The 15,991-nt window shown below is 42.2% G+C and overlaps 1 protein-coding gene across 2 annotated transcripts in view; it reads right to left on the bottom strand.

The window, feature by feature from the left end:
• Window positions 1-3,142: 3,142 nt before the first annotated feature.
• zdhhc17 (zinc finger DHHC-type palmitoyltransferase 17) overlaps window positions 3,143-15,991 on the bottom strand; it is a 135,084-nt gene continuing 122,235 nt past the window's right edge. For both annotated transcript variants that reach the window (XM_041216281.1, XM_041216280.1), the window contains exons 14-17: window positions 8,180-8,263; window positions 7,938-8,095; window positions 6,212-6,306; window positions 3,143-5,583 (exon numbers count right to left, since the gene is read on the bottom strand). In XM_041216281.1, coding sequence (XP_041072215.1) covers window positions 5,445-5,583; window positions 6,212-6,306; window positions 7,938-8,095; window positions 8,180-8,263 — 476 coding nt within the window. In that variant the 3' untranslated portion in view covers window positions 3,143-5,444. The remainder of the gene's footprint in view (window positions 5,584-6,211; window positions 6,307-7,937; window positions 8,096-8,179; window positions 8,264-15,991) is intronic.

Genomic DNA, 15,991 nt, shown 5'->3' on the forward strand with positions numbered 1-15,991 from the left:
GTGCAGACTCGATGGGCCAAATGGCCTCCTTCTGCTGCTATGTCTTATGGTCACAAACAGACCTATACAGTGTGGACAGAGAGATGCTAAACAGCTTTGGAGAAGCCGACAGCCATTAGAGCAACAAACTGGTGTCAGCTCCAGATTTCGGCAAAGCATTAAAAGTAGCCATCGATGCTAGTGACCTCAGGTAGGGGCTGTACTCCAGGAGCATGAATCAGGCATAGAGACACTGATCGGGTATTTCTCCAAGAAACTGAACAAACACCAGAAGCACTATTCCACTGTGGAGAAAGAAACATTAGGATTATTACTAGCTCTCAAACAGAGAAATATGTCCTAAATGGCTACACAGAGGCCACAGTCCCTTAACCTTTGTAGAGAAATTCAAAACCAAAAATGCGAGACTATTAAGTTGGGGTTTGCTCCTCCAACCATATCATTCAAAATTATCCATATTGCTGGGGAAAATAATGTGATCGCAGGTGCTCTGTCCAGTTTAAAACCAAAATAGGAACAACTTGACCTAACCAGAACACACCCAACAGAGTAAAAAGGAAGATGTGATGGTGTGGGTGAATGTATATGTATGGGTTTTATTATTATTAGTGCTTTTTCTCAGTCTCGTAATGAAATAAGAGTGGATCTCATTTCATACTGTGCAGTGCAGAAATGTTACAAAGACGCACTTTTTAAAAAAGATACAATTTCTAATTCTTCTTTTTCCGGTTGGATTTAAAAAAAGTGAATTATAATCCTAATAAAACATTGGATGACTGCTAACCAGCTTCAATGCACATACTTGCATTCTACCCAAGTGGGATGAAAAGGAACAGACACTCAAAAGCTCTGGGGAGGGTGACAGCCTGTTGATTTTTACACTACCTGACACTTTTCAAAAGTTTCTGAGATGAGACACCAAAATTCAATTACCTGTTTTAAAAACAATGATGGCAGCAAACATGGTTTAATTGAAATTCTCCAAAATATGCAGCCAGCAGGACTTTAAGAATTGTATACTAAGCCAGAGAGGTCAGAATGCTGTACTAAAAGGCTGCAAAGATGCTCTCTCTCTGTTATTCAAAAGTACTGTGCCTGGATTTGCAAAGTAACCACCCTGAGAAAAGGAATCTATTGCACACTGAGACATTTTGGGGATAAAACATGGAAATCTGCTCCATACTAGACTCATACCTGGAATGGGCGGGTTGCTTTATGAGGAAAGGTTGGACAGGCTGGGCTGGTATCTACTGAGTTTAGAAGAATGAGAGGTGACTTGATTGAAACCTTTAAGATCCTGAGAGGTCTTGACAGCATAGATGTGGAAAGAATGTTCCCTCTTGTGGGAGAATCTAGAACTAGGGGTCATTGTTTAACAATAAGGGGCTGCCCATTTAAGACAGAGTTGAGATTTTTTTTCTCTCAGAGGGTCATGAGTATTTGGAACACTCTTCCTCAACAGGCAGTGGAAGCAGAGTCTTTGAATATTTTTAAGGCAGAGCTAGATGGATTCTTGATGAGCAAGGGGGTAAAAGGTTATCAGAGGTAGATGGGAATGTGGTTTTGAGGTCACAATCAGGTCAGCCATCAACTTGTGAATGGTACAGAAGGATTGAGAGGCCAAATGGCCTCTTCCTGCTCCTAATTCGTATGTTCATACTACACCTAGGAAGCCAGCTGAACAAAACTGCCGCAATGTGGAATCACCACATCGAGACCAGCCAAAGGACAGCTTACCGTATACTCCTTTGTTTTATCATCTTCACAAACTGTAAAAAATCTTTAAGTCTGTCCTCTTATTCTACCATCTTTAATAGTGTGTGTGGAACCAAGGGAATGTGTGCGATGTATGAATGGTGGATGCGATTTATGTAGTTTTTTTTAAATTTAGGAACTAGTTTCAATAAACTTATCTTGTCTAATTCTTTATAATCTGAAAGCATAGTGTGACTCCTGCAGCATTGGCAAAGCACATCTTCTCTAAATTCACAACAAACCCTGTTATGGTCAGGCCTGGAGTGGTAGAATGGGGGAGTCATTTCTATCCCTCCTTGAAAACAATACTCACCGCAGAATTTCCAGCCTCTGACTTGCTTTTGTAGCCACAAATCTTTGGAGACCTCAAGCAGGCTGCAGTCCAATGATGAACAGTTCACTTTTAGTTGCCGCAGTCTTTCACACACAAAAAAGTGATTTTATAGGTTAGCATCTGTGATCAAACAGGGTTTTGTGGAACAATAAAGTCTCTATATTGATTAACTTTGTCTTGAAATATCCTTCTTTGTACAACTTACTGGATAATTTGCATATAACATGGACAAGATCTAGAAGGGAGAAAAAAGATGAGATAGGATTGAGGTAATAGAAAGGAGTGAAAGAGGCGTGCACAAGCCTTGGGTCAGCTTCAGAAAGGAAGGAACGGTAAAGAAGAATAATGTTGATAGAAATATGGGAAATCAGTGAAGGCTAACGAGGATTGGCACAATACGGAAGTGCAAGGCTTGGGAGGGGTTAAAGGGAAGACCATGCTTAATGGTGCAGGTAAATAATAGTCATCACAATTCACAAAAAGAATTGGCCCACCTCATGGATCATCCAGTCTTTGTCTTCCCTTTACCAGTAGACTGCGGAGTGGAGGGGAGGGTGGTGGGGGGAGGATGGTCAATAGGTGGAGTTTGTGCTCCAATGTGAATCAATCAATCTAGGGGCTTGCTCAGTGTAGCTGGTGGATCTCTCAGTGGGACCAGCGGTTGCATCAAATCAAGTGATCGCAGGTTTCTTCCATGGTGGTTTAGCTGGGAAAGTTGGTTTGGATAGGCAGCTGGTTATGGTGTTTATAGCTCTCTTTGGATCTGGCAGTGACCCCCGACCTCACCAGGAATAAGAATGCTTGGCTCAGGTTGGCTGTAATTATCATGTGGGTGAGAAGCTCCTATCAAGCTTACAACTAAATGCTGAAAGTACGCAAAAAGTCACAAGTTTTACAGAAAAAATCCAAGGCAGGTACAATAATTGTAGGCAAAATTTAAAGGAGCATCTAATAAAAGGATTGACAATGAATATAAACTTCACCCAGCAACTAACTGCAGTCACACAAAAAAAATCAGCTTGCAGGCAGCAAAGCATGTTTGATAGCGATGGATGACTAGGTACAGCTGATTTATTAGTTCAATAATTTACAAAATTTGACAAACTGATTCAACAATTGGAAGAACAGCCGGTTTTTTAATATTACAGTCCTATATTTTGTTCTCCACATTGTACACAAAGGGTCTGGATTGTAGCAAAACAAAACACTTGGCACAGTTATAAATAATGTCATACAAAAACAAAACAATATTCACAATTTGCAGAATGTAGTGTCTCTGATTAATAGTGAAATGTAAAACTTTTAATTACTTGCAAGTATGAAACTCAGACACACACACACACAACAGAAAAAAATAGCCTGGGGTTGTGATCACAGAGTTTAAAGTGAAGGTAAATAACAGATTATTCAAAGTCAAAGTACAAAGAAAAAGTCATCATGATAAATACCAGGTGTGTTAAACTTTAAAGAGGGTGAAACTCTCTTTTGGAGTTGGTGCAAAGGATGTTAATAACAGTGCACCCTGAACCTGTTTTAATCCCTGCCTGGTTCTCATTCTCATTGTTGATCAAGCAGAGGGTAAAATGGGCCACCAGCTGCAGTCCTGCCTCTCAGGCAAATTTCACACACGGAGAGCCTTGGCGATGTGATGTTAATATCTCACGTGAGCACAAGCTTTCAATATGCTCCAATCTGTGTCAGGGAGAAACTTTTCTTGATTTTTTTTTAAAAAAACCTGATAGACATTCAAGTTGACTAATATTACAATACTGCAAGTCTTGATATCTGGTACACTGCTAACAAGCTATGTGTGCCTTCCACTACAAAATAAACAGCTACTGAAAATTCTTGTACTTTGCAAACACAGGACACTCACTATTTACAAATTCACTGATCTTCCTGCTGAGGGGAAGAAGCTGAAATAACATTTTATTGTAAGCTGTTGTGATGTTTTATGTCCTACAGTCTAGGGAGCTGCCATTTTTTAAAATGTGTTTTTTGCCAAGCATCAGGACATGCAGTGAATTCAATGGTTGATTAGTTACCAACAGCAGCAGCACCACCAGAAGCAAATGAACTACATTCCTAACTTCTTTTTTCTCATGGAGTTGAAAGTCAAATTCATAGCTCCAAACTAACACTGACAAAATTACGCACTGGTAAAACTAGTTGATAAATAATTTATATACAGATACAACCAACCTTTACACTGGCTCGAGGAGCTGAGTTAAAGCAATTTGCACAGGTTTCTTGAGTTTGTTGCCTTACCAAACTTTCAACTGTCTGTAATCATTAGTTTCCAGAAAGCAGCGGATACACAGTTGTGACTAAAACCAAAAAGCTGTAAAGATGCATTACAATGATCCGAGTCGAGATCTTCTTTTCTTCTCTAAGATGCAGGTTTCTTTTCTCCGGTCCCTCTCCCAGTGAGAGCCACTCGCCACTCTGTACCATTTAGACAGGAGGGCAGACAAAGTGCCTGCACCACTCCATGGCTGGCACTTCAGATCCGTATTCAACCTGCAGGAGACTCTATCTGAGTGAGATGAGATGGATGGTGCAAGCTTTTCCTCTCTCCATCTCCCAACCCCCATGTGAAATAAACAGTTCTGATGCTCATTGCTGCACCATCTGCTTCAGAATTGTGAAAACCCACTCAATCATGGGTGAGTGAATGAGACTGACAGTGATAGCGTGCAAACTCATGATTTTCCTGTCAACGATTATTAATACCTAATTATCTAGAAATGCAAGATGGACATTGATTCATTGTTTAACATCATGATTAAAAGGGGAAAAGAAAGTATTTAAAATAAACAAACAACTGATACAAAAGAATTTTAGATGTTACCTCTGCACTCGGCCTTGGATTATCAGTTTCTGGCATTCTGCTATGAAATTTAAAGTACCATGTAAATAATGCTTAACAAGCAGCACAATTGAAACAGACACATTCCTGCATGTGATTTGGAGCACCCAAACGAATAGGCCAGAATCAGGGTTCCAGAATTCACACCTCAGTGTTCCTCTGACACTGAAATCAGAGCCAAACATAACGTTATGTTAAAAACTAATTCCTGTGAAAAGCAGTCTGTATTTATTTTAAATAAAGGGTCCCATTTGGCCATCCACTTATACCACAGTTGATCATAATGGGGAAAAGAAACAGGCAGCAACACTGTCCCTGTTTAATTTCTGAATGTGACAGATCCAGATGAAAGAACCACAGGATGTCACCTCCCCTCAGCAACACATTTGCATTTTGGATACTGGAGAAGGAAATGGAGGGAATTTGTCAGGCACCAGTTCAAAAGGTTAACGGTGAAGTTGATTCACCCTGTGAGCTTGGATCCCATTACACGAGCTGATAGCCGCTGCCCGACGTCTGGTCGTAGTCTATTGTATATTGATGTGTCCAGTCCACCATCACAGGGCGAAATAGGCCAAAACATCTAAATTCGAAGAAGTCTATGATATTCCTAATGCAACCATGGCTGGTGGAGGGGGGGAAAGCAGAAAAAAAAATTCAATCATTTGAATGAATCAGTTGCTTAGTATTTACAGCACATTTGATCAGACTGGTCCATGCTGGTGATCAGACTGGTCCATGCTGGTGCTCATGCTCCACTCGAGCATCCTCACATCACTCTTCATCTAACCTCATCATAATATATCCTTCTATTTCTTTCTCCCTCATGTGATTATCTAGTTTCCCCTTAATTATATCTCTACTATTCACCTCAACCACTCCTTATGGTAGTGAGTTCCAAATTCTTACCAGTCTAGATGAAGATGTTTCTCCTGAATTCCTGATTGGATTTATTCGTGACTATCTTATATCTATGGCCCCTGATTTTGGTTTCTTCCAAAAGTGGAAATGTCTTCTCTGTGACTACCCTAGCCCAGCCTGATCGGCCTTTCCTGCTAGTTTTCATCTCTCAGGTCTGCTACTCTGGTGTGATGGCGCTGAATTATTTGAAACACGATAAAAAGAATCTGTATATACACTTATCATAAGGTCGTTATCCGGCTGATTTCTTCACTAAACAGCTGTTCTGATTTTCAGTTCAATATGCCTGTACAGTGTTAGTACCACACTGAAATACTGACATAGTTACTTACTTGAAGGGACTTTCAATAGTGGTTGTTGTAACTTTAAAGTGCTTGTAGCGTCTTGCATTCATCCTTTCATTTGTGGTTATTCCAAGGCAAGCGATCTTCATCAATCAGAAATAAACCAGTTAACATTTCAAAGAAGAGGTGACTGTTCTCACAAAAGTAGTGTAATTTTAACAAATTTCCTGCAAGTCTTCTGTATTTGGAACTATTCTCAGGCCTTTAAATTTAAATACATTTAAATAAAAGCTTCAACTGTTTGAAATCATGCAACAACAACTTGCATTTATATAGACCTTTCAACACAGTAAAACAGGCCAAGGTGTTTCACAGGAGCGAAATCAAACAAAAATTAACACAAAGTGGATATTAGCCAAGTGACCAAATAGGAGTAGGTTTTAACAAAATCAGAATCACAGAATCACAGTGCAGAAGAGGCCCTTCGGCCCATCGAGTCTGCACTGACACGTGAGAAACACCTGACCTACCTACCTAATCCCATTTACCAGCACTTGGCCCATAGCCTTGAATGTTATGATGTGCCAAGTGTTCATCCAGGTACTTTTTAAAGGATGTGAGGCAACCCGCCTCCACCACCCTCCCAGTCAGCGCATTCCAGACCCTCACCACCCTCTGGGTAAAAAAGCTTTTCCTCACATCCCCCCTAAACCTCCTGCCCCTCACCTTGAACTTATGCCCCCTCGTGACTAACCCTTCAACTAAGGGGAACAGCTGCTCCCTATCCACCCTGTCCATGCCCCTCATCATCTTGTACACCTCGATCAGGTCGCCCCTCAGTCTTCTCTGCTCCAACAAAAACAACCCAAGTCTATCCAACTTCTCTTCATAGCTTAAATGTTTCATCCCAGGCAACATCCTGGTGAATCCCCTCTGCACCCCCTCCAGTGCAATCACATCCTTCCTATAATGTGGCGACCAGAACTGCACACAGTACTCCAGCTGTGGCCTCACCAAGGTTCTATACAACTCCAACATGACCTCCCAACTTTTGTAACCTATGCCTCTATTGATAAAGGCAAGTGTCCCATATGCCTTTTTTACCACCCTACTAACATGCCCCTCTGTCTTCAGAGATCTGTGGACACACACGCCAAGGTCCCTTTGTTCATTAGGACTTCCTAGTGCCATGCCGTTCATTGAATACTTCCTTGTCAGATTACTCCTTCCAAAGTGTATCACCTCACACTTTTCAGGGTTAAATTCTGCCACTTATCTGCCCATTTGACCATCTCATCTATATCTTCCTGTAGCCCAAGACATTCAACCTCACTGTTAACTATCTGGCCATTCTTGCTGACAGCTAACAAAATTGTTCAACTGTAAGATTCATGCTCCTAAATCTCTCAATTTTTAAATATTCATTCATGGGATATGGGCATCACTAGCATTAATTCCACATCTCTAGTTGTCTCTTGAGAAGATGGTTAGAAGTTGCTTTCTTTGCAGTATGTGTGGTGAAAGTGCTCCCAGAGTGCTGTTAGGGAAGGAGTCCTTGGACTTTGGCTCAGCGAGAGTGGTGGAACGGCCAATCAATGTCTTGGTGAGAATCACCTTTCACAGGTGTGGGAAGAATATCAGCGGCACAGAGAGACTGAAGAGTAAATGCAGCCATTCAAACAGTATTCAAAAAGCACAAACTGGTAAAGTTCAGCGGTTGTAATCTTAAAGAATCTAAAATTTGGGAAGGGGAAGAACAGTTTTCCCTGCTTACCTGATACATCTGACACATGAGTAACACAGCAACCCACAGGAAGTGAAAGAGACTATTTAGGAACATCCAGAAAACCCATGGAGAGCAGCTCGCAATTTCAGTGATGTACGTCCAGAAACCGTCTTTTGGATAGTTGGTCTCACAGTGGATGCTCCAGTCTAAATGACAACAGTAACCGGCCATTAATATCTCCCATGAACAATAGAAAGCAGAACAGATTCTAGTTAGTATGTTCTACTTACATAAGAAACAGCCATAAATCATCCAAATGATCATTCCTAATAAGAAAAACAGGTATCCAATGAAGTATCTGTGGTTCCCTGCGCCTAGAGAACAGGGAAAATGTTTAGCTATAAATTCAGAAGGTTCTATGATTTGAAACAGTTGATGGATGACAATCTTCACAAACTGCTGTTTAATTCAGTAACAAATATAAATCAAGGCGTTGCAAAATTCAAAAAATAATTAAAATTATTCACAGGGTGTGGGCATTGCTGGCAAGGCCAATATTTGTCCATTCCTAGTTGCCCCTTGAGAAGGTAGCAATGAACCTTTCTCATGAATTGTTGCAGTGAAAACTCTCACAATGTTTGAGCAAGGGAGTTACTTTTTGTAGCAATTTGATATGGTTGACTGGTTTGCTCAGCCATTTCAGAGGACAGTTAAGAGTTATGCACATTGCTGTGGGTTTGGAGTCACGTGTAGGCCAGATCAGGTAAGGATGGCAGATTTCCTTCCCTAAATAATGCAAGTGAACTAGTTGGGTTTCTGTGACAGCCTGGTAGATTTATGGTCACCATTACTGAAAAGGGATTGTTAGTCTAGATTTATATTTCATCACCTGAATATAAGTTCACAAACTGCCATTTCTAGGTTCAATCTCACATCTCTGGATTATTCACCCATTATTACTACTCCAGTAACATAACCACTATGTTACTGTACCCTTACTTGGAAGAGGAGAAAAATTCTGTGGGAAAATTTCTTTGAGGAAAAAGCAGGCAGTGGGACTAATTGGATAGCTTTTCCAAAGAACCAGCAGAGATATGATGGGCTGAATGGCCTCCTTTAGGATGCTATGATTCAAATGATCAATTTAGGGCTTTTCAGAACAGTACTAAAGAGTATTAAATATTTCTGATAGATAAATGTCGCATAAATATTTGAAGTTAGGGTGAATGTCTACACTTCCTTTACAATGTATTCTGATTTACCCTAATAGATTGTTCCGTCTTTTGTTTCTTTACTTGTCCCATTACCATTCATTTTTGCCTTGCACCATTATCTCTTTTGTCATTTAATCTCGCACAGGACTTCACCCTTTTGTTTTTACCCCCTTTCCCTACCTCTGTACTTGTTAAAAAACCTGTTACCTCCATAAATTCTTCCAATTCTGGTGAAAGGTCATCAACCTGAAATGTTAACTCTGTTTTTCTCTTCAGCTGAGTGTCTCTAGTATTTTTGGTTTGACTGATTATTGATAGTTTGCATCCTAACTGCTGTGAATTCAAAAGAATTCAAAAAGATTATCTTTTTATTGCTCCTACGATTAATTGGGATTTGTCCAATTTCTTCTTTATATTACTGATAATCCTCATTATATCCCTGACAAACTCTTTTTAACCTTGCTCCTTCCTTTTCTTATTAAATCATTTAAAATGCAGCAGCCCAGATTTTACAATGGGTATTAAGCCAATTAAAACAAACAGATTAGTGCAGGGGTTAGAACAACATCGATTGGGAAATCTAGACAAGTCTTTGTTTTTTTCTTCCTACCTCAAGCAGCAAGGTTTAGGTTTCGGTATTAATTCTCTGTTCTTCTTTATATTACTGCAGATAATCCTCATTATCATCGTCCTGACAAAATCTCACGTGGTTCTTGAACCTTGCTCCTCTCCTGTTATCCATTTATCTCGACTACAGCTCCTCACATCCTGTAAGGACTCCATCCCAATCGCATCTGTTCCATGCTACATTCCAGACATTCCTTAACCGACAACGGTCGTTGGGTCAACCGTGTAATCCGCCAGAAACATGATAAATCACCCCACCAGCCTCCGCATTCAAAGATCATTCCGCCAGTGCATGGGGTCCGTAGAACAACTCCTCATCCTATGGATTGGATGCAACAATCTAGGACAAGTCTCACTTGTTTTAGTCTACTCATTCCTACTACTCAACTGGGCAGCAAGGTCTGTAGAATGTTTCGGTCCATTAATGTCTCTGGCTTTCTAGTATTTCATGACACTTTACAGCCTTACTTGTATGTCCTTTCTGCTGTAATTTCTTTTAAAAGTGCATCCTTTTAAAAGCATATATTTATGCACTTTACTTGTATGTCCTCTGCTGTAATCTTTTAAAAGCATCCTTTAAAAGCACACTGTGCACAGTTATGGTCTCTAAATTAGAAAAAGGATATGGGAGAAAGTGCAAAAAGCCTTATAAGGATGTTACCAGAACTGAGAGGTTGCAAGACTTCCAGAAGGTATTTGATAATGTTCTTCAATAGAGGTTGTTAGCTAAAGTTGAAGCTGATGGAATTGAAGGCAAATCATTGACCTGGTTTGAAAATTGGTTGAGCAGCAAGAGACAGAGAGAAAGGATAATGGGCACGTACTCTAATTGACAGGATGTGACCTAAAAAAGATAAAACAGGGTACTCTCGAAGCAGTGAAAAACCAGAGGCCTGGGGGTCCAGGTACATTGATCATTAAAATGTCATGAACAGATACAGAAAGCCAAAAGGATACTGGAATGCTGGCCTTCATATCTAGAAGACTTGAATACAATTGGGGTAGAAGTCATGCTTCAGCTATACAAAGGCCTGGTTAGACCACACCTGGAGTACCACATCTTAGGAAAGTTATGTTGGCTTTCGAGGAAGTGCTGTGGAGATTTACCAAAATGAGACCTGGACTCCAAGAGTTAAGTTACGAGGAAAGGTTACACATAACCAGGTTTAGAATTTGGAAGGTTAAGGATGATTTGATTAAAGTTTTCAAGATATTAAGGGTAGATAGAGGAAACTACTTCCACTGGTTGGGGAGCCTAGGTCTAGGGAGCAGAGTCTAAAAATTAAAACCAGGTCTTTCAGGAGTGAAATTAGGAAACACTTCAACACAAAGGGTGGTAGAAGTTTAGAGCTCTCTACTGCAAATGACAAGTTATGCTAGATCAATTGTTAATTTTAAAACAGAGATTGATGGATTTTTGTTATTTAAAAGTATTAAGGGACATGAGGAAAAGGCAAATAGAAGGAGTTGGGTTGCAGATCAGTCATGATCTTGCTGAATGACGGAACTGGTTTGTGGTGCTAATTGATCTACTCCTGTATCTATGAGCCTATAACGATCAGAAAAGACTGAAGAGATTGTGGCTGTTTTCCCTAGAAGGTAAGCTGAAAAAAGTCTTTAAAATTGTGGACAGACGTTGATGTTTCCAGTTATGAGAAGGGAATTCAAACCAAGGGGTCATAAATATAAGGTCATCAACCTGAAGCGTTTACTCTTTCTCTCCAGGAGCTTCCTGTCCTGCCATTTCCATTATTTTCTGCTTTTGTTTCAAATTTCCAGCATGCTTTTGTCTTGTGGTCATAAATGTAAGATAGAGTCACAGAGTTTTACAGCATGGAAAGAGGACCTTTGGCCCATCGTGTCCACATCAAGCCTCTATCTACTCTAACCCTATTTTCCAGCACTTGGTCCATAGCCCTGTATATATATATATATATATATATATGGCATTTTCAAGTGCTCATCTAAATACCTAAGTGTTGTGAGGGTTCCTGCCTCTACCACCCCCTCAGGTAGTGTGTTATAGATTCCAACTAGCCTCTGCGTGAAAAAATCTTTCCTCAAATCCCCTCTCAACCTCCTGCCCCTTACCTTAAATCTATGCCCCCTGTTATTGACGCCTCCGCTAAGGGGAAAAGTTTCTTCCTATCTATGCCCCTCGTATTTTTGTACACCTCTATCAGGTCTCCCCTCAGCCTTCTCTGCTCTAAGGAAAACAACCCCAGCCTATCCAGTCTCTCTTCATATATGAAATGTGCCAGCCCAGGTAACATCCTGGTGAATCTCCTCTGTAGCCTCTCCAGTACAATCACATTCTTCCCATAGTGTGGTGACCAGAACTGCACATAATACTCCAGCTGTGACCTAACTAACGCGTTATACAGCTATATCATAACCTGCCTTCTCTTGCATTCAGTGCCTCGACTAATAAAGGCAAGTATCCCATATTCCTCCTTAACCACCTCATCTACCTGTGCTGCTGCCTTCAGGGATTTTTGGACATGTCCACCAAGGTCCCTCTGATCCTCTGTACTTCCTAAGGTTCGACCGTTCATTGTGTATTTCCTTGCTGGGTTAGTCCTCCTAAAATCCATCACCTCACACTTCTCAGGATTAAATTCTATTTGCCACTGCTCTGCCCATCTTACCAGCCCATCTATATTGTCCTGTAATCTAAGGCTTTCCTCCTCACTATCTACGACACCACCAGTTTTCGTGTCATTTGTGAAGTTACTGATCATATTTCCTATATTCACGTCTAAATCATTAACGTACACTACAAACAGCAAGGATCCCAGCACCAACCCCTGTGGTACACCACTTGTCACAGGCTTCCAATAGCAAAAACAACCTTCGAACATCACCCTCTGCCTCCTGCCTCTAAGCCAATTTTGGGTTCAATTTGCCAAATTGTCCTGGATCCCATGGGCTCTTACCTTTTTGACTAGTCTCCCATGCGGGACCTTGTCAAAAGCCTTACTGAAGTCCATGTAGACTACATCAACTGCAACTACCTCCTCAAAAAATTCAAACAAATTTGTTAGACATGATCTCCCCCTGACAAAGCCATGCTGACTATCTCTGATTAATCCCAACCTCTCCAAGTGGAGATTAATCCTGTCCCTCAGAATTTTTTCCAATAGTTTCCCTGCCACTGATGTTAGACTCACTGGCCTGTAATTACCTTCTTGAATAATGGTACCACATTCGCTGTCCTCCAGTCCTGTGGCACCTCTCCTGTGGCCAGAGGGGATTTGAAAATTAGTGTCAGAGCCCCTGCAATCTCCTCCTTTGCCTGGGATACATCTCATCTGGGCCTGGGATTTATCCATTTTTAAGCCTACTAAAACCACTAATACCTCCTCCCTTTCAATGCTAATTTGTTCAAGTGTATCACAGCCCCCCTCCCTGATTTCTACACCTACATCATCCTTCTCCATAGTGAACACAGGTGAAAAGTAATAATTCAAAACCTCACCTACGTCCTCTGGCTCCACGCACAGATTGCTACTTTGGTCCCTAATGGGCCCTATTCTTTCCCTGGTTATCCTCTTGCCCTTGATATATTTATAAAACGCTTCGGGATTTTCCTTTATCTTGCCCGCCAGTGTTTTCTCATGCCCCCTCTTCATTCTCCTAATTACTTTTTTTTTAAGTACCCCCTCCTACACATTCTATACTCCTCTAGGGCTTCTGCTGTTTTCAGCCCCCTCTATCTGCCATAAGCCTCCTTTTTTTCCCCCCTTGTCCAATCCTCTATATTCCTTGACATCCAGGGTTCCCTTGACCTGTTGGTACTACCCTTCACCTTTATGGGAACATGTTGGCCCTGAACTCTCACTATTTCCTTTTTGAATGACTCCCACTGGTCTGATGTAGATTTTCCTACAAGCAGCTGCTCCCAGTCCACTTTGGCCACATCCTGTCTTAACACATTGCAATCGACCTTCCCCCAATTCAGGACCTTTATTTCTGGTCCATCTTTGTCGTTTTCCATAACTATCTTACAGAATTATGGTCACTATCCCCGAAATGCACCCCCACTGACACTTCTACCACTTGCCTGGCTTCATTCCCTAAAATTAGGTCCAGTACTGCATCTTCTCTTGTAGGACTTTCTACATGCTGGCTCAAAAAGGTCTCTTGGATGCACTTTAAGAATTCCAGCCCCTCTAAGCCGTTCACACTAAGACAATCCCAGTTAATACTGGGGAAGTTGGGATACCCTACTATTATGACCCTATTGTTTTTAAATGTCTCTGAGATTTGCCTACATATCTGCTCCTCTATCTCTCCTGACTGTTTGGAGGCATTTGATTGATTGAGTGATTGCTCCCTTTTTGTTTTTAAGTTCTACCCATATGGCCTCATTCGAGGAAACTTCTAAGATACCATGCCTCCTTACTGCAGTAATTGACTCCTTGATCAATAGTGCAATGCCACCTCCTCTTTTACACCCCACCCCCCATCATGCCTGAAGATCCTATACCCTGGAATATTGAACTGCCAGTCCTGCCCTTCCCTCAATCATGTCTCTGTGGTAGCAACAATATCATATTCCCATGTGTTAATCAACGCCCTCAATTCATCTGCCTGACTTGTAAAACTCCTTGCGTTAAAACAGATGTAATCCAGCCTTGTATTATCCCCTTGTGCCTTAACAGGTCTATATTTGCTCTGGAAGATGGGGTGGGGACGGAGGGACAGGCAGGGGTGGAGGGTCCTACCAACACCCATCTAGGACCCTCCACCCCTGCCTGTCCCTCCGTCCCCACCCCATCTTCCAATCCCAGCCCCAGCTGTGTATTCACTATACCCCCTGACCTTCCCCTCTCCGATGCTGAACGTTCAGTGCTCAGCAAAGGACTTAGTTTCATACCCCTACGCCCTCACCTCAATGAATTTCGGGCTCGGCATGATGCTGAACTCTTCTTCCGCCGTCTTTGTCTCCGGGCTCACTTCTTTGGGCAGGAGTCCTCTCCCAGTTCAACGGATCCTTTTACCCACCTCCAATATTCTCCCTCCACCTGGACCCCTCTCTCTGGATTCTTAACTTCTCTTGATCTTTTCATTGAGAACTGTCGGCGTGACATTAGTCGTCTCAATTTCTCTGCTACATCGATGATTACTTTGGTGCTGCTTCATGCTCTCATCGGGACTTGGAAAAATTTATTATTTTTGCTTCCAATTTCCACCCCTCCATCATTTTCACATGGTCCATCTCTGACACTTCCCTTCCCTTCCTTGACCTCTCTGTCTCAATCTCTGGTGATAGACTGCCCACCAATATCCATTACAAGCCTACCGACTCCCACAGCTACCTTGACTACAGCTCCTCACACCCTGCTTCCTGTAAGTACTCCATCCCATTCTCTCAGTTCCTTCGCCTCCGTCGCATCTGGTCCGATGATGCTACCTTCAAACACAGTTCCTCTGACATGTCCTCCTTCTTCCTTAACCGAGGTTTCCCACCCACGGTCGTTGACAGGGCCCTCAACCGTGTCCGGCCCATCTCCCACGCATCCGCCCTCACGCCTTCTCCTCCCTCCCAGAAACATGATAGGGTCCCCCTTGTCTTCACTTATCACCCCACCAGCCTCAGCATTCAAAGGATCATCCTCCGCCATTTCCGCCAACTCCAGCATGATGCCACCACCAAACACATCTTCCCATCAACCCCCCTGTCGGCATTCCGTAGGGATCGTTTCCTCCGGGACACCCTGGTCCACTCCTCCATCACCCCCTACTCCTCAACCCCCTCCTATGTCACCACCCCATGCTCACGCAAAAGATGCAACACCTGCCCCTTCACTTCCTCTCTCCTCACCGTCCAAGGGCCCAAACACTCCTTTCAAGTGAAGCAGCATTTCACTTGCATGTCCCCCAACTTAGTCTACTGCATTCGTTGCTCCCAATGTGGTCTCCTCTACATTGGAGAGACCAAACGTAAACTGGGCGACCGCTTTGCAGAACACCTGCGGTCTGTCCGCAAGAATGACCCAAACCTCCCTGTCGCTTGCCATTTTAACACTCCACCCTGCTCTCTTGCCCACATGGCTGTCCTTGCCTTGCTGCATTGTTCCAGTGAAGCCCAACGCAAACTGGAGGAACAACACCTCATCTTCCGACTAGGCACTTTACAGCCTTCCGGACTGAATATTGAATTCAACAACTTTAGGTCTTGAGCTCCCTCCTCCATCCCCACCCCCTTTCTGTTTCCCCCTTCCTTTTGTTTTTTTCCAATAAATTATATAGATTTTT

This window comes from Carcharodon carcharias, chromosome 21 (assembly GCF_017639515.1).
Source record: "Carcharodon carcharias isolate sCarCar2 chromosome 21, sCarCar2.pri, whole genome shotgun sequence".
Classification (NCBI taxonomy): Eukaryota; Metazoa; Chordata; class Chondrichthyes; order Lamniformes; family Lamnidae; genus Carcharodon; species Carcharodon carcharias.